General features: G+C 37.4%; 1 protein-coding gene across 2 annotated transcripts in view; it reads left to right on the top strand.

Moving 5' to 3' along the window:
- Window positions 1-537: 537 nt before the first annotated feature.
- znrf2b (zinc and ring finger 2b) overlaps window positions 538-25,837 on the top strand; it is a 56,982-nt gene continuing 31,682 nt past the window's right edge. Inside the window, exon 1 of one of the 2 annotated variants that reach the window (XM_048154224.1) lies at window positions 538-1,300. In XM_048154224.1, coding sequence (XP_048010181.1) covers window positions 889-1,300 — 412 coding nt within the window. In that variant the 5' untranslated portion in view covers window positions 538-888. The remainder of the gene's footprint in view (window positions 1,301-25,837) is intronic. The other variant, XM_048154223.1, reaches the window with a different exon arrangement.

Below are 25,837 nucleotides of genomic sequence, written 5' to 3' on the forward strand. Positions count from 1 at the left end.
TTCAAAAAATCTGTCACATTTTTTATTACTAGATAAACAAAAATATTTGAAAAGTGAGTCTTAAAAAATCTGAGAGAGTAGGAAGTGAGCCTGAAAACATTTAAGGATAAAAAAATTAAATAAAAACTGAATACAAAATTGAGGATATAGTCCTTGGATTTGTTAGAAGTGTCAGTATCATAGCAAATAATATATTTTAAATGAAAGGTTTGGGCAAAAATAGGGTGTTTAACTAGATGGAAGGAAAAAAATGACCAAAACTTATGAACTAATTTACAAGAAAAGAATAAATGCATTAATGTTTCATCCTCACGACCACAACACGTACAGGTAGCTACTAGGAACATCAACATATTTTTAGACACAGTCAAATTTACAGGTTATATATTGTGCAAGAGTTTAAAGCGGACTTTTTTTGGTCTTGTTGTGAATAAAATATTAATGGGGCAACAACCACGCTTTTCTCCAGCCCAGCTAGGGTTTATTTCCCTAGATTATGACGTCTCCGGAAAGCCCCGCCCCCGACTCGCTTACGCACTCTGCACGTACGGCAGTTAAACACACGTTCAGTTTGTGTAATAACCGCCCCCTGCGAGCACAACAGCTATCGGCGCGGCGTTTAGGAGGAAAGCCTCGCTTCAGAGCGTTACTTTCTCACGCACAACATGGAACAGAGGACGTTAGTTAGAAAACAACAGCGCATGAGGCAAAAACAAGCGCGGGCACCCGCAACTTCACGCGCGAACGCGCTGACAGCGATTTAAAAGCCTTCGTAAAAGTTTCGCTGACGCGCGCGTGACGTTGGACGAGTCAAATGTAACAGGCGACCGCTGTCAGTTTTGTTTGTTTGTCTTTAATAATTAAAATCGGAGGGAAGTGTAGGTTGGCATGGGCGCCAAACAGAGCAGTCCCGCTGCCAACGGGCGCACGCGAGCGTACTCGGGCTCGGATCTCCCGTCGGGCACGTCGTCGAGTAACGGCAGCGGCAGAACGGCTGCGATGAGATATCACGCGCACGGCACCTCAGGTGCTACATCATCATCATCGTCGTCTTCATCATCAGCGGCAGTGGCCTCTAACTATATTGGTGCCAGGACGCGCTCCGTCGGGGGTGGCACCGGTGGCCCGGGCGCTCGACCCCAGTCGACCATTAATATACCGAACTCCGGAGCCTATAGTTCTCAAGAGTCCGGTAACAGCACACCGGAGGAGAACGGCGGAGAGAGAGAGCGGTCAACCGGCACTCCGAGACTGTTGATCGGATCTTTACCTGCTCACCTGTCGCCTCATCTCTTCGGAGGTAAATGAACAGTTTTCTAGTTCCTACAAGTTCCTGAGCATCAACCAGTTAACCAGCTTGTTAAAACTGTTGAAATAAAGGGGATTTTTGCAGCGATGCCATAGATAGAAGAACCATTTTGGGTTCCATCCTTTCAGTGAACAGTTCTTGGAGCCATTTTTTCCATAATTTTATTTTAATAATCTAAAAATGCCCTTTTCCACTATAAATATAATAGAATGTTTCCATGGATGTTCTTCATGAAGCTATCAATGCCAACAAAGAAAGTTTATTTTTAAAGGATTAGTTCACTTCTGAATGAAAATTTCCTGATAATTCACTCACCCCCATGTCATCCAAGATGTTCATGTCTTTCTTTCTTCAGTCGAAAAGAAATTAAGGTTTTTGATGAAAACATTCCAGGATTATTCTCCTTATTGTGGACTTCAATGGAGCTCAAACAGTTGAAGGTCAAAATTACAGTTTCAGTGCAGCTTCAAAGAGCTCTACACGATCCCAGATGAGGAATAAGGGTCTTATCTAGTTAGTTAGTCTAGTTATCTAGTTATCTTAACAATCGGTCATTTTCTAAAAAAAAATACAAATGTATATGCTTTATAAACACAAATGATCGCCTTGCAAGTGCTTCCGCTTTCTGTATTCTTCAAAAAGCTTATGGTGCGTTCACACCAGACGTGAATGAAGCATCAAGCGCGAGTGATTTACATGTTAAGTCAATGCAAAGACGCGAATAGACATCCTGCGGCGCGGATTGAGCGTTTCGGGCGAATTGCGCAAGTTGAAAAATCTGAACTTTGGTGAAACGTTAACCAATCAGGAGCTTGCTCTAGTAGTGACGTGACTTGGCGACCTGAGACAGAAAATGCGAAACAACATGGAGGACAAAATCATCGTCGTTGTACATCTTAAGTAGAATAGGGAAGGCGTAGGACATACAGCATAAGCTTTTTGAAGAATACGGAAAGCGGAAGCACATGCAAGGCGATCATTTGTGTTTATAAAGCATATACAGTTGTATTTTTTTTAGAAAATGACTGATCGTTTCTCTAGATAGGACTCTTATTCCTCGTCTGGTATCGTTTAAAGCCCGGCTTTTTTGGAGCTGCATTGAAACTGTCATTTTGACCTTCACTTGTTTGGATGCCATTGAAGTCCACTATATGCAGAATAATCCTGGAATGTCTTCATCAAAAACCTTAATTTCTTTTCAACTGAAGAAAGAAAGACATTAACATCTTGGATGACATGGGGGTGAGTAAATTATCAGGAAATTTTATTAGAAAGTGGATTAATCCTTTAAGAGTGTAGTCTTACAAGTTCAAACTTTTTCTTAAAGATTGGTCTTCATTTATTTTAAAGTCAGCTACATAAAAAGATAGTTATTGGTTGTTGATATGACATACATAACCTGTCTTAATTCTTGTAAATATGGGTAGTTGACACTCAATATCCACGAAGTTTGACGTCAGCATTTTTATATTTATATCGGTGCAATTATGTATAGCTTAAGTGAACTGTGTATAAGTTTGAGAGGTTATTAAGTGTAGGTGTCAAGGTCGTGTAGGTTATTTTTCAGCTTCCCAGCTTATGTCATGATCAAGTTCACAATGGTAATAGTTAATGGATCAACCCTTGTGGAGTTTAAACCTTCAACCTTTTAGTTAACCACTAGGTCACATCACCACCTGTTAGGTTAAACCAACCTAAATAGTGGTTTGTTTACAGCAGCGAAGAAGGAATATGTTTTGGTTTATTATTGGTTGAAGCAATTTGGCGAGCTTATTGAAGGCTTTATTTTGAAAGATCTGTTCTATATTCGTGCAGTTATGTGCAGCATTGCACAACAGATGTTTTTTTTTTTTTTTTTTTATACAGATGCATGGTAACATGCCGGTGCAACAGTGGTAAGAGACTGCAACCTGTTCTGAGGAACGTGGTTGTGGCTAGGAAGTTCTCTGATCAGGTGTAGAGATGCATGTGAGCGGTGATTATTTCCGGATAGTTCAGTCGTCATGCGGGTCTTTTTGTTGTTGTGTTTCTGAGAACCTGTTCAATAATCTGATGTTTCATAAACAGCGGTGTCATGCTGTTTAAATGGCTGATTCTCAGGAAAATGGTCAAGAACAGGGTCACATCAACATGTTTTCTTTTGCATTGTGCACATTTGACTCACAGTTCTCATTATCGTTCTCTATCTCTTCACATTTGAATCGTAGTTCTCATTTTTTTCAATTCATGCAATTTATCAGTTGCTAGCATCATAATTTGCAGTTTGAGCTACAGGAAAGCTATATCTAAAAGTAAAATGTCCATATGCATGATTTTGGAGGCAAAATGTCATGTAAAATAATGTCTCCAGGCCAAAAATTATGGGCAATTCCATGCAAAGGTCATTCTTACCATTTAAAAAAAAAAAAAAAAGTTTTTACCAAAAGAACAAAACCCTTTTTAAGTTGTCCCTTTAGGTCTGTAATATGTGCTCTAACAGAAATTTAAAGAATTGCCTTGTTTATCCACCACATATGAGGCAAGCAACAATGCTTAAATTAAATTTTCAACCAACCATATTTCATGCTTTCAAAAAAGGGATCAAAGACCCCCTTTTTTAAACTTTATTTTAACAGTAAGCATTGTGCATAGAGATGGAGACATGCCTGAGAAATAAATACACTCATTTTGTCATAACAGCACTGCCTGATGAATTTATAAGGGCTGTAATTAAGAGGTCATGACGCTTCAGTGCTCTGTCACGTCTGTAACGTTTTAAAGATTAAGTTTGTCATATAACAATTAAATAACTTGAAACTTTATATACAAAGCTATATTATGTTTATGCTTATTAGGATCAACAAATCATCTATCTACTTTGCTCTGAACAACCATAATAAGCGTTACAGACATGACCGTTACGAACGCTTCATAATAAATCATATGCATATGACTTTGCTTCTTTATATTGCTGTGCTCTGTTTCAGGCTTACTATATATCACAACATATCCAGTAATTGCAATAATCTTTGTGCTTTGTTATTTTTAATCCAAAAAAATGTCAGTCGATTTTATAACAAAATTTAAAAAAAAGAGATATCGTTCTTTAATACGGCTCGTGACAGATTACTGCAGCACCTCAGTGTAAGTGGCGGATCAAAAACGCACATGAACCGATCTTCTCTTCCTCTTTGCCAGTTACAGGACGAAATATGAACATCAGAAGGTAGGCCTATATGACATAGTACAACTTACAGAAGAGCATTGTGTCTCATAGGACACTTCCCTTGGGGTGTCGCGTTTTTACCTGTTGGTTAAAACATGAATAGCCTATTGATCATGATCCCGCGATTAAGCTGACAAAATAATAATAATATTGCAATAATTTTGACATGAAATAAAATAATTTTGACTGAAGACTTTGCTTTAAACTGCGCAAACTAGCAGAAAACCGTGCGATCATTCATACACAAACCATAAAACTGACATGATTGTGAGTGACAGTAGTGTCATCTGTTCACCTGACTGTGGGGAAAACCTGCGATTTTAAACTGCTTTATGATAAACATTAATATTTGTGCAAGCAGTTCTGTTAGAAGGAAATTCATGGTCTCTAAATTGATTCTTGAACGACGCGCATGCTTGTCAACGTGAGAAATAATCCATAACCATTTGCAATAGACCTACAGGGTATAAAGTTATATAAAGTTTAGTATAAAGTTGATTATTTCTGCAGTCTTACCATACTGGTATCCCAGATATCAACATGTGGTGGTTTAAATTCCCACTTGAGGTCTCTGTGAAAGTTTTAAAGCAGTCTTCTGTGCCGGTTGCAGAGCAGTCATGTCCGTAACATTGTTTTTTCCTAATAAATGCGAACACGAAAAATAAAATAAAATGAATATTTTATGTTCTGTGGAGAGCCAACCCTTCTTCATTCGGTGGGCAGTATTACTTTTGGTTCGCGCAGTGTAATAAAGCAATGCTTTATTGATATTGATATTGAAGTGAAATATGGCCTATGCGTGTTGTCGTGAGATTGCTGCTGATGTTTAGTATTGTCTGTTCATTGTTTCTTACACACAGATTCTGGAATATTCAAATCCAGTGGAAAGGCAGGTGAGGCCGTCAGTTATTGGGATGGAATTCCCCAGTCATTGTGGCCTGGATTGAACTTTAATTCTGTAACAGGCTCTTACTGGTGATTTGAAGTTAATCTTTAAACGTTGGCTGAGTATGACTTCTAACCAACTGTGGATGAGATCAAGAAGGGAGTTTTTAAAGGGGATGTGAGACTTATGTTCACTATCAGAAAGCACGGGGGAATCCTGCCTATAACAGACTTTCCATTTGTGCAATTTGTATCAAACCTGGAGGCAAAATCTTTGTGTTGTGTCATGATCATAGTAGACCTTTGTCTGAACTACTACTTTTAATTGCTGTGACTTTTTATAGTGTAAAAAAGAGATTTTTTTTTAAAAGGAGAACTGTATAGAGAAACCATTGTAGTTCTGCATGTTTCATTGTTGATCAGTGTAATATTGACATAACAGTATTGAAAGAGATCTTGCTGTTTTGACACACAAGAAAGAAAGCACTTTTATTAATAAGCTGACGTCAGAGAGGAGTATCACTTCCAGTGAATGCATTTCATTTCTGTGAGTTTATTATTTGTATGCACAACTAGTTAACACAAATATAAACTGAATTTTATTATAGCTTGTCAAATCCGCCCATATTTGGGTGTGAGCAAAAACACGCTGTGGTTGTGTGTGTGTCCCTTTAAATGCAAATGAGCTGCTGCTCCTGGCCCCCTTTCCAGAAGAGGGTGGAGCTTTAACAGCTTGTGCTTTGGTTGCTCAACAACAACAAAGCTGGAGAATCTCATGCAGCCAAAATGACGATTGTCAGTAACGGTGTTCAGCCTTACATTGTTCAAACCGGAAGAAGTTCAAACTTAGGAAGAAGTTACAACTTTTAGAATGAAACTGGACGTTTCTGAATGGTTAGTGGATAATTTTATGTAGTTGCTGTGGTGTTGATTCAACTCATCGACTAGCATGTGCCGTCATGTTAATCTTTTGTGCAAATCCAGCGTTGAATTGACCCTCGTTTGTGAAGCAGTCCGGCGTAAATCGACGCATTACAACAACACTCTACTACAACAACTCTTCCTCTTCTCTAGAGCAGCCCAACATGGCCTCACCCCCTTTGTTCTCGGGGGCGGGTTTATGTAAATTTGGGGGTTTGTGATGTCACCAACCCAAGAAGAAGCTCGTTGTAGTCCCTACCAGCCCTTAAAAAGCGATTTCTGTAAAAGAAAATATCTCCCTTTGCATTGAACTGTGAGCGTCGTAACTTTGCAGATCTTGTTTATGCTCAAACAGCAACATTACACACTAACTAACTAAAGTTAAAAAAGTGAAATCATAATCAAGGACCCCTTTAAATTTTGAATGCAATATGATTCCATAGACTTCAGTGAGTTTCACGTAGCACATGCATGTTCAGTTGTTCTCATCTCTGCTGGTATCACACCAAAAACAAAATCTGCTTTCTAGTCAACCATGTACTTCGTTGTCTTTTAAAGCTAATGATGTCCTACAAATCTGTTGACAGAGATCTAGACCATTCCCAAACCACAAACCACCAATGAAACCAGATCCAGCCGTTTAGTTCATCATCACTGTGGTTTCAAAAAACGTCCTCTGCCAGTCATGCCTGAACTCAGGACACCTGACAGGTGGTCCATGTTCATACTGTCCACACTCAGTAAAACACACACACACAGACACAGAGAGCGAGCCAAATGGTGTGTACATTAAACACACACGCTGCCTTCCTCCTGCTTCACTCTCACTTTAAATGGAAGCCAGGAAGTGTTTGTTGTGGCTCCCCTTTGCTCTCTGCATTTCTCTGACTTGACTTTGACTCAGCTGGCTTTGTGTGGCTCACTTTACCGGAACGGCTTCGCCTGCAAGCTGGTGAATGATTGCTATTGTGCACTAATGTTTCTGTTTTGACAGTGGCAGCACATGTTGGCATATTTACAGTAGTTGATATGTTTTAGGCTTCCACATCTACTAATTTTTACTAGTTGACCAATTGTCGGTCGATGTTTCATTATGTAAATGACTCACAATACACTGTGCCGCATCAGTGGCCTTGTCCAGTGTTGTTTTGATGGACAGTGTGTGACTGAGGAAATTAAAGCATGCATATCTCCATTACATGATTTTGCATATGAATTCAGACCATCACAGATGTCCAAAGCACCAGCACATTCACTTAAGACATGCTTTTTGAATGCAAGTTAGTTAACTTGTAAGTTAATGTTTTTATTGCATGGTTTGATTCGGATGACAAATATTTTAATACTGTGATTTATCCGATACCAATCAGGCTTATAAATATTACGTTATTAATATTGACACTGAGAACATGCATGTGCAAGATATTGTCATTAGACTAAAAAAAAATCAAATTTTTTTAAAAATGGGAGTTTATTGAAACCTGACAAAATATTTTTGAAAATCTATCATCAGTATCATCAGTCTTGTATGTATGATATAGAATGATATATTGAGAATATGGAGCTCACACTCAATTTTAATCAAATACCAAAACTGAGCAAAAATTATGCAAATTTGTGCACATTTAAACTTTTAAACTAACTTAAAACAGAGTTAAGGCACGTTCACACAAGGGCTGAACGATTTTGGAAAATAATCTAATTGCGATTTATTTTTACCAATATTGCGATTGCGATTTAATATGCGATTATTTTTAAGGTCCTTATCTTCTGTATTATTCAACAAAGACTAGCAATAAATCATTGTATTTTAAGACGTCAGTGCAAGTTGCTTTCAGTTAAAACATCTCAAACATGCGTTTTAGTCTGGGACTAGGCTTAAGCCTTATCGGTGAAACCGGGGGAAAAGCTAGTAAATAATAAAGAGGAGAAAAAAGAAAAGGGGGAAAAAACCATCACAAGTAATAAACAAATAGTGCTTTCAGTATTTAAGAGTATCTGAACATTTTTCTTTCAAGAGCTGTGATTTTTCTCTTTCTCAGCTTTACTGTTGATTATTATGATGACATCATAGAGAGCAGGATATCTAATAAGCTGCATTCACACCATGATTCACACTAATGCACCGATCTCTTTTGAAATAGAAGATGTGGTTTGTCCTGTCTGTTTGATCCCTTAAGACATAACTGACTGTGTTTACATTAATTTTGAGTCATAAAAGCATTTTGAGACGCAAGTACATTTAACCACTTAAACGGAATCACGCACAGCCGCATGCGCGAGCACTCTTCACAAAGCGCGCATCAGCATTTGAGATTGACATAATGACATAACTGAGGAAAACACCGGCGAGCGAGACAACACACTGCAAGCCAGCAAAGCACGTGTTTCTCACAGCGCACATTCGCTTCAACCTTTTGCTGCATTTATAGAACGTTGTTTCCTGTACAAGATGCAAGCGCAACGTCCAAACGCATCCATCTAGTGCGTTTACATAGAAAAGCAATGGAAAAGTATCACGATCTGTAGGGAAGTCAATACTGAAAATTTAAAAATGTGATGCTTTGAGTGCTGTTGAGTGGATTGGTAAACATCTCTGATTGGCCATCGTGTTCACATGCTCATTAGATATGTCTGTGATTGGCTACAATGATCAACGCACTGAAGCGTTTGAAAGCACATGGAACGTGTTTGAATTTGAAAGTGTTTGAAAGCGTTTGAAAACGGGAGGGGACCAGTCTGCTGATAGACGTCTGCTTTCAAATGCAGTGTAAGCGCTCAGTGAAAAGCGTCATTGATGTCTATTTCCCTCATATTTTTTTTAAGCATTGATCATAGTAGCCAATCACAGACAAATCTGATAAAACTATATTTTTAAGGAACAATCTCAGTTTTTCTTCCATGTTTTAAACAGTAAAGCTCTGTTGTGCAGCACTTTGATTAAAAAAGTTTAATTTCATGATTAAAAGATAAATTAATGTTATCCGTTCATTTGATTTCCAGAAAAATTAAAATACGCAACAAGCAAACAAATATAAAAAATACATTTAATTAATAAATTTGTTGTTTTTAAGAATTCAATTAATTAGACATTCTTTTTGATTATTAACATTTTATTTAACCATTAAAATCAAGTCCAAAAAACTTAAAATGGAAAAAAACGGAATCCAGAAAAATTAAAACGGAAAAAACGGAATTTGGGAAAAAATAAAACGGATTTCATAGGGCCCTACGAATATAAAAAAATTGGGTGGATTTTTACCATTTTTACCATTTATAGGGTGGTTGTGTAACCACACTGCCGACGCACATTTATGTTCAAACACCATATAAAAGTGAATTTTGCATAAAAGGTCCCCTTTAAAATGGCACAACAAAATTGCTGCACATGCTTACAATAAACGCTAATATGGTTATCATTTTGATTCTTATTTTTGTGAGTCAGTTCAGACTGCAACTTATTTAAAACTATTATTCAGAAATTCATTTTGCATGTAATGAATATCACCAGATAACTAGTGCAGAGAGTGGGAGCAAAAGAAATATTCTCAGTGGGAATCGGCTGACATCAGGGAAACGGCGCATTAAGCGTAGCTTGAACTTGAACATGTTTGGGAATGGGTCAGTAGTCGTGTTGGATGGTTTGTCCCAGTGTGCTGCCGCAGCAGTTCAAACTCCACTTCTTAATGGATAAACCGCCTCCCTTCCCTTCTGCATTATTCTCAGGACTGGCTCCGTTCCACTCGCTGCTCAAAGAGCTTTCCATCTTCAACAATCTCTGTGCCACACGCATTATATCTCACACATGCACACACACGCTCAATGCATAAGGCCTCTGGGACATTTAAAATGATAGTTCACCCAAAAAGGAACATTTCTGTCATCATTTACTCACCCTAATGCCATTCCAAACCTGTATGACTTTTTTATACAGAAAACAAAAGAAGATATTTTGAAGAATGCCTTAAGTGTTTTTGTGTGCATACAGTTAAAATCAATGGGGTCCAATGGTCCATTTTTGGGTATACTATCCCATTTTAACAGGCATTCACGCTTGCAAGCAGCACTTTGAGCAGTTTCAGCCTATATTTCTTGCATGCTGATTATGCAAAATTGCTAATATGCAAATATATCTAATGCTGTATAAGCAGTGTAGCACAATCTCTGTTTATTAACTAATTTCTACTGTCACACTTTGTATGCTCAGTTCAAGTTTGTCCTTCTCAGTGTGTTCTTTAGCAGCCGGTGATGTTTCTGAGTCAGCAGGTCACGGTTCATTTCACATGCCATAGATTCTGTTTGACTGGGTCGTCGGGAAGATCTCACACGGATGGATGTTTTATGAAGTCTACCTGCATGCGCAAACACCGCCCATCGATCCAGCAATCGATAGCCAATGTCCCATCCTGCTGCTGTGTCCTGCACATGTGACGTGGACATCAGTCCTGTCTTTCTTTTTTCACTGCGTCTCTAACAGATAGCTTTAAATCAGATAGACAGGGAATTGTGCAAGGCCTTCACGCACTGCCCATATCATTGATGCAGTGAGTAGTGATTGTGAGATGCATATCATCTCTTTAAATGAACTGCATTGCTGCTCAGTAGAACTGAACAGTGATGTCCACCTTTTCAGCAGCCTGGTTTCCAGAAGTGTTTCCTTACTCAATTTCTTCTGGAAGTTCTTTAGTTAAGGGTTTGAGGGTGAATCCAGGTTACCTTTCACTCCAAAATGCAAAAATACATTTGTATAATATTTAATGAATTTTGCATAATTTTTCTTTTTTACTGTGAAGCTGCTTTGAAACAATCTGTGTTGTGGTGCTAATTATAAATAATTGTGACATATATTTGCATTGTGAGGTTAATTTCATTAGTTTTTCATTACATTTCTCATTATTTTAAATGTATCTGATTGTTTTACATATTTTTTGTAATTCTTAATCTCAGAAGTGATTCTCATTAGTTTTCATTGCATTAATTTTCAATTACAATATTAGTCAAAAATATTTGAACAGATTTTTAAAATTATTTACATCATCAATAAATTTAAAGGCATTAATCAACACACTACCCTGATGATGTAGAGATATTTTGCAAATGCAAATAAATTTTTGGACAAAACTGACCAAATATAGCCTGTACTTCAGTGCAGTGTAAATGCACTGTATACCCGAATAAGTTGGCAAAACTTTGAGTCAAATCAGTTGCCTCAATTTTTAAGTTAAAGGTCCCGTTCTTCGTGATCCCATGTTTCAAACTTTAGTTAGTGTGTAATGTTGTTGTTAGAGTATAAATAAAATCTGTAAAATTTTAAAGCTCAAAGTTCAATGCCAAGCGAGATATTTTATTTAACAGAAGTCGCCTACATCGAACGGCCAGTTTGGACTACATCCCTCTACTTCCTTCTTTAATGACGTCACTAAAACAGTTTTTTGACTAACCTCCGCCCACAGGAATACACAAAAAAAGGGGGCGTGGTCTTGTTACGCTCCCACGGAGAAGAGCAAGAGTTGCGTTTGTAGAGTGTGTTTGTCGCCATGTCGTCGAAACGCTGTTATTTTCATCCCGCAGTCCAATCACCTTTGTTTGGCCTTCCCAGGGACGCTGTACTTAGAGATCAATGGTTACAATTTATGTTTAACTCGGTTCCCGAAAATTATAATCCACATGTAATACTATGTGCAGCACTTTCCGGGCAAGGTGCGCTAAGCTGCTGTCGAATCACTACACAGGAACCGCTGGCACAATCAGAACTCGTTACGTATTTCTGAAGGAGGGACTTCATAGAACAAGGAAGTCATCAGCCCGTTTTTATGACAGTGGAAACAGCGGTATACAGATAAGTAAATTATGTGAAAAATACAGTGTTTTTTTACACGCGAAACATGAACACATGTTGTATTGCACACTATAAACACAATCAAAGCTTCAAAAAAACACGAAAAACGGGACCTTTAAGAAATTCAAAGTTTAAGTAAGCAGAACTTGCAGAATTTTGTTTTGTACTCATACATTTTAATTATTCTTAACTTGAAATGTTTGAGTACACTAAAGGCTCCGGTATACTTCAAACGAAATCGAAGAACGAACTGATGTGACGTCATTTCGAACAAAAATAAGGCCAAAAAGAAGTTCGTTTTGTGTTCTTTTTGGAAGTTCGAAACGGCTTGCCAAAGCGAACTTTCAGGAAAAGTTTGCTTAAGCTGCAAAACACCTTCGTATTACCATTGGTCCGTGACGATAACGTAATAGGAGGTGTGCGCTGAAGCTCCGCCTTCATTCATGTGGGTCGCGTCTTTGAGTCATTTCGTGTGTTGAATTCATTGAGGTAAGAGCTCCGCAGGTGAAAACATGAACACACTGGATAGCCGCTTTATAGTACAAAATGAAGTTGTGCTTGTAAAAAAATGAGGCACTAACACTGTTTTTCATGTTTGATACTGTAAAGCTTCTTGATTTTAAGCAATCTATTGAATAAAGTGCTGTATGACGTGACGTGACTGGAGTGCTACTTTGCAGAGCTCGTGCTAACATTCCCATGCTGTTATGATCAGACGTTTTTCTTATGCTTTCTATAATAAATGCTTGCTGTTTTCTCATTTTTGTTGTGTTTATTTTGTTACTGAGAAGAAAGTGCACGCCACATATTTACATATTCATATAACCGTCGCTCTCAGCGGTGTGGGCGGCGTCAGATGTTCGTTTACAGTATCTGCTGGTCACGCATTTCGAACTTCGTTTTACCCCTAAACGAAGAAAGAAAAAGAACTTCGTTTGAAGTATACCGGGGCCTTAATTCATACATTTAACTTAAAATGATCATGTAACCTCAATATAAACATTTTTATTAGTGTAAACTTAGCTAGCTACAACAAGCTAATTCAGAAAATGCTAACTTGCTAATTTGCTAACATGTTAACGATAGCATGGTATAGCATTTGCTGAATATAGTGCAGAAATACAAAGCATATAATATACTTTCTCTTAAACCAAGCCGCAGGCGCCACTCGTCACCATGATGGTAACTCTCCAAAAACCCACATTAAACAGAAACTCTTCTAAATTAGCATAACACTCTCCCACTTAACATTAATCTTGCACAAAAAAAATCTTTATATAACATTTAATTTTAGCATTTACTCTCCCTTTCTAGTCCCATGGCCAAAGCATGCTGGGAAATAGAAATCCCAGTTTCAGTTAAACTTAAGTGATCTAAATTAAAAGAGATGTTCATAAAACTCAAAACAATGAAACAATTCAGTTTACTTAAAATAACTCAGTTATGTGAACTTGAAGAAGAAAGTGCTACTCATAAAAGTTAATTTGACTGAACTCATTTGTTTAAGTTTGTCTTTCTCAAACCAATTAATTATTTTGAGTGTTAGGGTTTACAGTGTAGCTTTGGATAAAAGCGTCTGTCAAATGCATAAATGTAGTTGGTAATTTGAGGGAATGTGCTTAATTGACATCAAAATATAAATTCTTATTGTTTTTACTTTATTTTCTGGTGAAATAAAACCCAAAAATGTTCTTGACAGTTTTTTGTGAGATTCACACTAGAAGTTCAAACAACCAACCAGCTCACAACATTACGACATTTTGAGTCATATGTGGGTAGTTAACACATAAATTGTCCATGGATTTTTTTTTTTGTTAAATCAACAATAAAATGTATATGAATATCATTTTGAATTCGAGCAAATAAATGTCAAGATGCCTATCTAATTTAGTCACAAGGCTGAAAGCTGTTGAGAGATTTTTTTTTTTCTTTTATCATCCAACTATAGTACTGGTTCATATTTGTGCTGCACTTTGACAGCATGTACAGAGTCTTGTCACAGGCTTGTTTTAACACGTGCTGATCGTTTTGAATCTCTTGCTGAGGCATGACTGACTCCACATTCTTTTTGAAGGTATTTGCAGAGTAAAAAGTTTGGACCACAGATGCAGGTCTTTTGAGACACTTGTACATATGGAGGTTTATTATACAGGCATCGTGAAAATTATTTCTTGTTAGAGTTTGTATAGCTCTGAGCCCTGTCATGAATTCTGTCATTATTTAATCACCCTCATGTCATTTTTCAACCCTTTTGTTATTTCTTTAGTGGAAAACAAAACATAAATTCTTGATCAAATTACAACTTGTCCTCCTCCAGAAAATCATTGTGGTTGTGGAGTTGAACCACCTTGGAAGATTTGCTATTGAGTGACTTTTAGGACAGAAGGGACAAATGAACAGCCGGTTCCCTCAGGGCATAAACAGGAAGAGGACACATCAAAATCAGATGCAGAACTGACACTATGGATCTGTTTATTTTCAAGAGAAGACAGCTGTGGGAATGTATATGTATATTTTCTGCCATGGATATAAGGCCTCATACTGTAACTGTATCTATGACCTCAGGACACTGACGCAGAACATCAGCAGAGCTATTATGAATAATCACTAGTTAAAATCAGTAAAATATTTTTTCATGGGCAGGCAAATAAAGTATCTGGTGCATCTGCATGAGATTTGATGATTATAATGGGAGTAAACAACAGCGGATTGGTACCAGATTAATCAGTTTCAGTGGAAAGGTGGTTATATCCGAATCATGCATTTAAACTGAAATTAGATTTCCTGAAACAAGAAGGCCATTTTTCTGTTACCTGACTCATTCTGTGTGTATATACTCATTATTTGTCACCCAATTAAAAGCATTTTTTGTACCAGACACTATGCATTTAAGCACACTACTCATATAGGGAACTAAACATCACAGCAAAAGTAGATTTTAAGAAATGAAAATGCTGTTGAAGACTTGCAGCTTTAAATAGACTTGTCATTTACAGGAAGAGCTGCTCATGCTCTGTTACGACACTCATTTTTATGATTTTATGTATCTTATTTTGTAACACACCACATTGTGTTCTTGCACAATGTCTGTTATTCTTATAAAGATTGTTTGATTTGTTCCTCCACAGGCCTTTACAATGTTGAAATCCTCATAGTCATAAGGTTAGGAGAACGGAATCGAACATGACTGTCAGTCGTGAATGCATGAGCGGTTAGATCATCTGAGCATCTTAAAGGCAGCGATTTAATCTTAATAAACAGCATATATATACAGTTTTTTTGGTTTTTTAAATCTTAACTTGCGTACATTTATGCATTTGGCAGATGCTTTTATCCAAAGTGACTTGCATTGCATTTAAGGTATGCGTTTGATCAGTTCCTGTGGTTCTTGGAAATCAAACCGATGACCTTGGCATTGCTAGCACAATGCTCTGTTTCAGCTAGAGTAATACAGGATATTATTGGTTGCAATGTAAAATTAAAGGGGACCTATTATGCCCCCTTTTACAAGATGTAAAATAAGTCTCTGATGTCCCCAGAGTGTGTTTGTGAATTTTTAGCTCAAAATACCCCACAGATAATTTTTTATAGAAAAAAAAAATGCGCCGTTTCAATGTGTGCCCTTTAAATGCAAATGAGCTGCTGCACTCGGTCTAAGAGGGCGGAGCTTCAAGAGCTGATTCTTTGGTGTCAGAAGTCAGTCAGGACGTACTATAATGTCAGAAACTGAGAATATATGCTGCATGGAGATAGAACAGGTATAGTTTAGTTTAATTACGGTTATAACTTGTATTGTCTTCTTGTTTTTATCCACTATATTAGTACAAGCCTGTTTACTGAGTTTTATAAGGTTTATTGTAGTGTTGTCACGGTACCAAAATTCCAGTAGTCGGTACCGATACCATGAAAATGTTACGGTTCTCGGTACCAATTTCGGTACCACGGTAAAATCTATTGGAACTATTTTACTATTTTATATAGCCTTTTTTTAAAACATTAAATATGATTTGGAGTGTGTGTGTTTGTGTGTGTATAAAGGCTACCTCAATGAAATAAATTTTGAAATATATATATATATATATATATATATATATATATAAAAAAATAAATAAATAAATGCTCAAACATCCATTGTGTACTGTTGAAAAACGAGCATATGCTGGTAAAGTAGGTTTTGAAGCTGGTCCTGCTGGTCCATACTAGTCCTAAGCTGGTCCTGGACCAGCATAAACCAGCTCAAACCAGCATACCAGCTTCAAAACCTACTTTACCAGCATATGCTCATTTTTTCAACAGGGGTAACAGACGTGTGTGTTTATTTTAGCTATTCCGTCAGAGAAACAACACACTACAGCCTGTAAAACTATTAAATAAATATTGGTAAATAATGGTAACTTAAATAATAAGAAAGTTAAATATTATTTCAAAAAGCATTCATTTTTTATTTCCACACAAAGATGCGTCATATATAGCCAAAGTCCCGTTATTACTTTGATGTAGCCGCTTTGCGCTTTGAGAGGGATGTGGGACACGAGCAGGAAAGAGACCATTTCTCTTTAATAATATCTTCGTTATCTCCTGATGTTACAAACAACTGACACTTGTTGTAAAAGGTCTGAAGAGTGAGTTTTATCCTCCACAGGGGCAAGACATTCAGGCTATGTTTGATTTAGCGCTGCCAGAGAAAACGAAAATAAAAATCACTGGTGTGTGAAACGCGCTATACAAATAAACTTGACGCGCCTTATAAAGTCTAATAACAAGCACAAACTCTGTTAAATAGAAACTGATGTGCAAGCAAAAAGGTTTCTGTTCTACGGTGTTTTTTCTACTTTACCACAGTAAATAATGCGAATAGCCTATAGGCCTCAATGCGAACGAAAGAAACGGTATAATCCCCTGCGTGAGTGAAGATTTGGGAAAAGAAACAGATTCCATGTTCAGTGGAATAACTAACGGAATATTGTTAAATTCTCTGCTAATCAGGTGACCAGATCGCGATTCGGAAAACAGAATACGTAGCTTAAATGTATGGACTCACGCACCTCTCTCATTCGGCATTAACCAAAATGTTTCCATGGCTGCGATGTCACATTTGATTGCTAACCTATTATTTCTTCTGTAAACAAAGCTTTGTGCTTCACTCGTGTCATATTCAAGTAAATACTGGCACAGCCCTATCAGTGGGTACCGAATATACCCGGATTCTCGGTACTACCGGTACTACAGGTAGTACAGAAATGCTGGTATCGTCACATTTTCAAAATTTCAGTACCGACTTGGTACCGAAGTACCGGTACTTTTGACAACACTAGTTTATTGTACTTCACACAAAATATGATGCGTCTGTTTTCACTCTAGAAAATCACTGTAAGAGCTTAATAAAACAGTGCATGTGTGTATTAAAATATTATCCATAAACTCTCTCTTTCTCCCTTGCATTATCATCAACATACACAGCGAAGTACACAGAAACACTTGTTACAACTAACAGTAAACAAATATACAAATACTTTATGCCTTTTCTGGTGGTGCTTAATAAACTGGTAAACTTTATATCCGTAAATCAACTCCGATGAACTGTAATAAAGCGCTCTCAACTTCATTACTGCCGTATCCAGTATCACTCTTGAGGCTGTAAGCTTGATCACAAACAGTTTGTACTTATCTATCCTTGAGTAACACATTTTTAGCTCAGCCTCTGTTTTGTAGTGTCCCTTTGTATTGACATTCGTTCACAAAGCAGTCCTGTGTGAAATTATTCGCTCAGACATAAATGAATTTCGGTAGTTGAGGGAGCATTTTCTTCTAAAACAAAATTAATCCACCTCGTCTTCAGGGGCTATGTGGATTAATCCATCGAGCTACAGAACACCTAAAATGCTTGGGAGATGTTCTCGTCAGTGCAGCAATGGCTGACTGTGTACAACTTGCTGTGAACTCGCAGTTCTATGTTAAAATGGCAGTGTCTGTCAACATTTGTGGCCGGGGCCTGTGGCTAATGTGATGTCACATTGCCAGGAACCTGCAAACGGCTTGTTCAGAGACAATGCTTATGATTTATGGGGATGAAAAAAAAAAAAAAAAAAAAAAGGAGTGGTTGGATTTTTATCATTATAGGGTGGTTGTGTACACACACTGCCAACACACATTTATAGCCAAACACCATGCAAAAGTGAATTTTGCGTAATAGGTCCCCTTTAAAGGATTAGTTCAGAATAAAAATTTCCTGATAATTTACTCACCCCCATGTCATCCAAGATGTTTGTCTTTCTTTCTTCAGTCGAAAAGAAATTAAGGTTTTTGAGGAAAACATTCCAGGATTTTTCTCCACATAGTGGACTTCAACAGGGATCAACGGGTTGAAGGTCCAAATGTCAGTTTCAGTGCAGCTTCAAAGAGCTCTACACGATCCCAGACAAGGAATAAGGGTCTTATCTAGCGAAACGATCAGTCATTTTCTAATAAAAATAAATATTATATACTTTTTAACCACAAATGCTCGTCTTGCACTGCTCTGCAATGCGCCACACATTACATAATCACGTTGGAAAGGTCAACGTGATGTAGGCGAAAGTGCCGATCCAGTGTTTACAAAGTGAACGTTCAAAGACTAAGTCATACGGCCTTTACAAAAAGTGGTAAAACAACGATGACGGACGATTTTGAAGTTGGAGGAGAAAACAGTTTTTCGCCCAACCACGGTACTTCAGCCTACGTCACGCTTTACCTTTCCAACATGATTACGTAATGCATCGCACATTGCAGAGCAGTGCAAGATGAGCATTTGTGGTTAAAAAGTATATAATATTTATTTTTATTATAAAATGACCGATCGTTTCGCTAGATAAGACCCTTATTCCTCGGCTGGGATCGAGTTCTTTGAAGCTGCACTGAAACTGTAATTTGGACCTTCAAACCATTGGTAACTGAAGTCCATCTTAAATGGCATGGGGGTGAGTAAATTATCTGGAAGTTATACTTCTGAAGTGAACTAATCCTTTAACTATGCACATTGAAATCTGACAACAAATGGGATGTTTAAAAAAGGCTCTGTTGTTTACTGCTTATTTCAGCAAATTTAGTAGGTCATCCAGGTATTCTATGCATGCTGAAAATTTGCATACTATGTGCAGTATGCATTTGTTGTTATGCGTCTCTCTGAGAGCACTTCTTGACTAGGTTATGATTTATACCTTCGACTGTTATCTTGAGTTTAGTCAAATTGCACCCCATGGGTTGGATTTGTACCTTTCAGATGAAAGTAAGAGTGACATTTTGGCCAGATGAATGAAGCAAACGGAATGTTCTAAATGCAGATTGTGCCTTTAGATGTGCAGCGTGCAGACAGGCTCATGCCGTTTAGTTAATTGAGCACTTGGAGAAAGTAAGTGTGCCGTCTCTCTCACTTACCGCATTTGGCATTAGATGCCATCGCCAGTCGATTCTCAGTTTCCCGCTGGTTTGGTTTTATGGCAGGTTCGCTGCACTCAAGCGACTCCTGATTGCTGAATAATCACCATCTAATCTGCATTTGCGTTCACGAGATCCTCAAACTCACAGGTGAATTGCTTCATGATTTAAAAAAAATATGCTTTCTTTTCATTCATCCCTCATAGAGTTGGTTCATTAATTTCAAGGCATCTTTTATGACGGGAACCTGTCACAGTCTCTGTGCTGTTGGTTTATAGCAGGGGTTCTCAACTCTGGCTCTCGAGGTCCACTTTCCTGCAGTGTTTAGCTCCGACCTTGATCAAACTAGGGGTGGGGGAAAAAATCGATACAGCATAGTATTGCAATACTTTCCATGGCAATACTTTAGGTACCGATACCATGATATACCTTTACTTCGATACATAGATGCCGCGTTTCAATCTTTTATTATATAAATTGCACATGAAAATTTAACTTTTTGATAGAATAATAAAATCAGTTTCTTTTTCAGTCCACTAGATGATGGTGAGTTTTTTTCTGGTGTAGCAAAGCAGTGCATACCTGTTTGCATTACATCGCGGAGCAAAGAGGACTCTGACAACGCACTGACAGACAAGACAGAGGAAGTTGCTTTGGTATGAAACAAAGTCTTAGCTTTCAAAATGTGTAATTTTGAAAGAAATTCAATATGTTTTGTGGCTCTTTAATGTGTCGTGACAGATCACTGTAGCGCCTCAGTTCAAGCACATGAAAACCGATCAATTCTTCCTAGTTATTGCATGAAATAAACATGAATGAACATCAGAATCAGAAGGTATGTTGTTTTAACAGTGGAAAGACGTCAATACACCATTTTTCAAGTTCAAGTCCACTAACGTTATTCTATTAACTCTCTGGTTGGTTTGTCGGACAAAAATCAGTCACTTGTTCACACATTTACTACTTTCTACATGGTGAACGGCACATAGGGCACTATATAGGGGAACGATTAAGACGAACAATCAAACTAGGCGAATTAAGTTTTGCGTTATTGTCAAACGAACCACCGCAGTGTGAGCACGGTCTGCTCTGGCCCAGAGACAAAAGAGCACAGAGCAGATCATATACGCGAGTCAGCTCAGACCACAAAATGTATCAGACTCGTTTGAATTCTGCACAGAATGCTATATTTTAAAGCGATATGGAGATTAGGAGGAGAAACGGTTAGAAATTAGAAAGAAACTGAGGCTTTATAGAGCTCAAAGGCTCTGGTATGATATAAATGAAACGCTATTGGCTATTTTAAAAAGGGGGAGGAGCTGTTCAATATGTCCCGCCTGGTCTTCCTGTTTCAGTGGAAATTATGTCAACACATTGAATAATGCTGTGTGTTTCAAGGCACTTCAGTAGGCCTTTAAGTCCACTTTTTTATGCCCTTCCCTCACTAACTTTATAGTAATGGTTCCGATATTCAACTCTGCTCTCCCATTGGTAGTTGCTGCATCTTATCACCTATCATTTGCATAAAGTAGAATTCTTCAAACTGATTGGTTTTCCAGACAATATTAGATGTGATAAGAGTTCCCAAAGACAGTAGGTAATTTGGTCTGTAAGTTCAGTCATGGTTGTGTGAGAAGAAAAACCATAGATGTGTTCGATTTGACTAGATTGAAATCACAGAGTACATTTGTGAAACACAAATTATCTCCTCTTCTGAGAAAAACTCATTCTGTTCGAATAGGGTTTGAGTTCTGTCTGATTTCAGAATGAATGGCCTCTAAACGCTATTTTAAAAAGAAAACTGCAGTTGGTTGTTTAACATGCTTTTTAGATGGTCACTTCCTGTCTAAGCTGTAAACAGGAACTGCAGATAACCTGCTGTTGTCAGGTGATTTGAATAGGTTACTTTCTCTTCCTCAGTTTTTTCATTTCTATAGTCAGAGAATCAGAGAATACACAGTTGTATGTTCAACCTCTTTAGGTTTGTGCTATCTAGGGCTGGGTGAAAGAGCAAGGAAATCTCATTTTATGATTCTTACAGTGTAAATGAGTGTCCATTCTCATTTAAATTGACTCTAAAAAGTGCATCCCGGCGAATAAATTTCTCTTTTTGTTGTCCAAAAGTTTGTGTGTGTGTGTGTGTGTGTGTGTGTGTCAGGGTTGCCGCTTCCTTGCCTACATTCAACCATATGAGGTGACGTTGTGTCACCTTGTAAAAATATAGCATGTTTACGATCATTTACAGTAGGACACCACTGACTTTTTTTTACGCTAAACACCCGTTTTATTCTCCCGTCCATCTGCTCGGCAGTGCTGACAGCTTTATGAATTATAAATATCTCCTCGGGACCCTCACTTGAATCGGCCTCTCCATCAATAGGACTAACCTTCAAACGTACCCCTTATGCGTGTTTTTATGTGTGTCAGAGGTCTATAATTTTGTTATTTTATTTCTTTCTGGCTATGAAAGTGCATAATGTCTCTCACCTAGGGTTGGACTATAAAATGATAACGATAATTAGAACAAAATGTGGTATATTCATATTGAATTTTATTATTGTATTATTTAATGTAACTTTGTATTAAAGGAGTAATGGAATATAAGTAAAGTATTTTTGTTATTAAGTTAGGCCTATAGCATTTGTGCATTTGTATTTATAGTAAAAATGTATTCAGGCTACTATTTTTTCATAACAAATACTAGGGATGCACCGATACCGATACCAATATCCGTATCAGCCCGATACCAAGCTCATGTACTTGTATTCGTAAAAATACCCCCGATACCAAAGACCGATACCAAACGTGGCGTAACTGACAGAATTTTCCGTGCACAGAGACACCGGCAGCATCAGCAGAAACAATGTCAACCTCAGGGATGTGGAAATAATTCAGAATTACTGATGACAACCAACACATTGTGAACGGCATGCAAATCACGCTGAATGACAGACCAGAAACGCTCCATCGATCCCAGTTCCCTCAGACAGCGCACAATCAGTTCTCCTCGCGCCTGAATGGTCAAATGCACAAATAGTTGTCAAAATGTCCATCGTGTGGAGTATCTTGTGTAAATACAGTCGGTTATGACTTAAGTAGACGTAAACAGGTGGGTGAAAACAGGATATGTGTCAGTATATTACATTCATGGATTCGATCTTACAGGGAAAGTAGCCTAATTAAATATTTGTCTGTCTTTAATGTTAATAAAACAACAAAAGATGTTAAATGAATGTATATATATATTGTGAAATAAAGTTTCTCATATTGTGGTCATATTGCCCACTCGTCCCGTATTCCACAAGAGAAATCTGGTCACCCTAAGTTGTTTACATTGGTTCACAGTGTTATGTTATATGTTCTGTAATATTAGTTTAGCACTTTTTAAAAAGCAGATTAAAAAAGACTTGATTTTATTATTATTATTATTATTATTATTATTATTATTATTATTATTATTATTATTATTATTATGACTTTGGTAATTATGCCCTTTGAAGGTTATTGGACATTGTGAAATTTGTGCTTTAAGTTTGTGACAAGCACATAAAAATTATTACTTTTTTTTTTATTGGAGTAATAATTAAGAAGCTGTCCTACATTCATTAGTCTCACTGTGTTGTACTTGGGAAAACTGCCAAATCACCAAAAAAGAAAAGAAATTAATGGTATCGGTGCAACCCTAACAAATACCATAGAAACCATATAGGCTGTGTTTACACTGCAGGTCTTAATGCACAGATCAAATCTTTTGCCAATATCCACCTGTGTACATTCACTTCAGACATGACAGGCATCCAATATCTGTCTATACATTAATTCTGTTAGCCATTAAAGCATACAGTATTGTAGACGTGCTCCATGGGGCTTTTGCTGTGCTGAAATCCATTTGCCAGAGGGATTATAGGGCACAATCCAGATTAAAACCTCCCAGAAAACCTTCACATGTGTTTGTGTGTGTGTATAACGGAACGCCTTCCTCACCTTATTTCAGTTCTGTGAATTAATGTCATTTTCTTGTCAACTTGTCAAAATGTAGCAGGCTTACTATCGTCAGCAGTAGGTCAGCTCACTTTAAATTAGGGCCCTATGAAATTCATTTTATTTATTTTTTTTTAAAAATGAGGATAATGTACTATGAAAATTAACTCTAAATTTTTAGAACTTGAAAGGGGAACTATTATGCAAAATTCACTTTTTCATGGTGTTTGAACATAAATGTGTGTTGGCAGTGTGTGTGCATACAGCCACCCTATAATAATAAAAATCCACCCACTCCCCATAAATCATAAGCAGTGTCTCAGAACAAGCCGTTTTAATTTTCAGGCCCTGCCAACGAATGCTGATGGAATCTGCCGTGTTAGCATAGTTTCCGCCCTGAGTGACATATTTTGACGGTGACATATATACCAAGCAGCATATATTCTCTGACTCCAGTTCGAACATATAAAGCTTGAACACTGCTTTTGACATCTTTAGTGCATGAGATTGTCCTCTTTTTTTGTGGCATGAGCTCTTGAAGCTCCGCCCTCTTCTTGAAAGTGAGCCAGGATGCATTTAAAGGGACACACACAAAAACAGCTTGTTTTTGCTCATCCCCAAAAAGTGGCAATTTTAACATGCTATGAAAAATGATCTGTGGGGTATTTTGAGCTAAAATTTCACAGACACACTCTGGGGACATCAGAGACTTATTTTACATTTTGCAAAAAGGGGCATAATAGGTCCCCTTTAAATCTTTGTTGTTTGTCAGGGCTGGGTTTGATCCAGCCTTCAAAGGCACAACAGCAGTAAAAATCAAGAATGGAAAATGGTCATAAAAGGTCAATTATGGCTGTCAATTATTTTGATGTATATTATGTTGTAGTATTATATACTATAAAAGTTATATAAATAGACCTTAGTGGTAAAAATATATATATATATATATATATATATATATATATATATATATATATATATATATAAAATATATATTCTACTATATGTAACTGTTCATTTTGTTCTCTCTCTCTCTCTCTCTCTCTCTCTTTAATATAAATATCCACAGGGTTTGTGTTTTTGTCCAGACATCTGTTGATGATGACCATGATGTCCTCAGATCAGCTCTCTTTATACTCCCTCAAACTTGATCAATTTCCTTACTGTGGATGAAAAGGGAAATTGCAGGCCGAACCCTGTGGTATTGTTGTCTTTGTCTAGCCAGAGTTCTGCTGCCTGTGTGCTCGTCATTGTCTCAGCGATTTAATTTTAGCCTGGTTACGTCAGTCACACACACACGCGGTGAGAGTGCGAGATCCTGCGCAGACACCGCCGCTGCTGATGAGATACCGTCTGCTGCCAGAGACATGGATCTCTGTCAGAGAAGATGTGGTGATTAAAGGTTTAATAAGACACCTGATGCAATGGAGACATTAAGCTTTAGCCTCACATCATGAACGAACACAGTCTCTATTGTTCACTATCAGCATATATAGTATACTGTATTTATTGACTGTGCATGAGAATCAACTTTCAAGTGTGGTTCTTGTGTAAAGCTGAATTTTTTTTTTTTAAACGATAATAAAAAAACTTGTTCATCAGCTTAATGGTCAGAGTCAAATAACACATGGTTAGTTTGGCTTCCTAAATTAAAAACTGTGACTCTGTGATGCTTTCAAAACATAGATATTTTTGTTTGAGCATCACAACATTGACTCATCCAGTGGGGTGAGTTTGGGGGCGGGGCTATCTATTAGACCAACCAATGACGGAAATGGAGAATATTTTGGATATCAGGCATTTTTTTGGTAATTGCATTTGATCATGCACACAAATTACACACTTCAGCATTTGAGCTGCATTAAAAAGGCTGTGCAAATGCATATTTTCTGCACACCCACTCTGAAAGTTCCCAGTTCCTTATTTTATGCCTCAAGAACAGAACAAAAGAAGTAAATTTTCCACTTTTACTGCATTGTTTATCTGACTCTTAGTAGGTTTATATGAGTTCAATAACATTTGATTTCCAGGTACACTGCACATGAACACTGGGATAAGCAGTTATGCAGGTCAGATGGGGTTTGGTCGTAGAAAGTTGATGGAATGGAAGACAAAGAGGCATATTGCTACAAAACTATATGGCGAAAATGCATTTTTACTGTAAATCTTTTAAAAGGACAAAAAGCACCATATAAGTAGTTCATATGACTTCTGAAGTCATATGATGGCGTATATATGAGAAATGGTCTGAAATGTAACTGTATATATAACTGTATATATATGT

This window comes from Megalobrama amblycephala, linkage group LG13 (genome assembly GCF_018812025.1).
Source record: "Megalobrama amblycephala isolate DHTTF-2021 linkage group LG13, ASM1881202v1, whole genome shotgun sequence".
Taxonomy (NCBI): Eukaryota; Metazoa; Chordata; class Actinopteri; order Cypriniformes; family Xenocyprididae; genus Megalobrama; species Megalobrama amblycephala.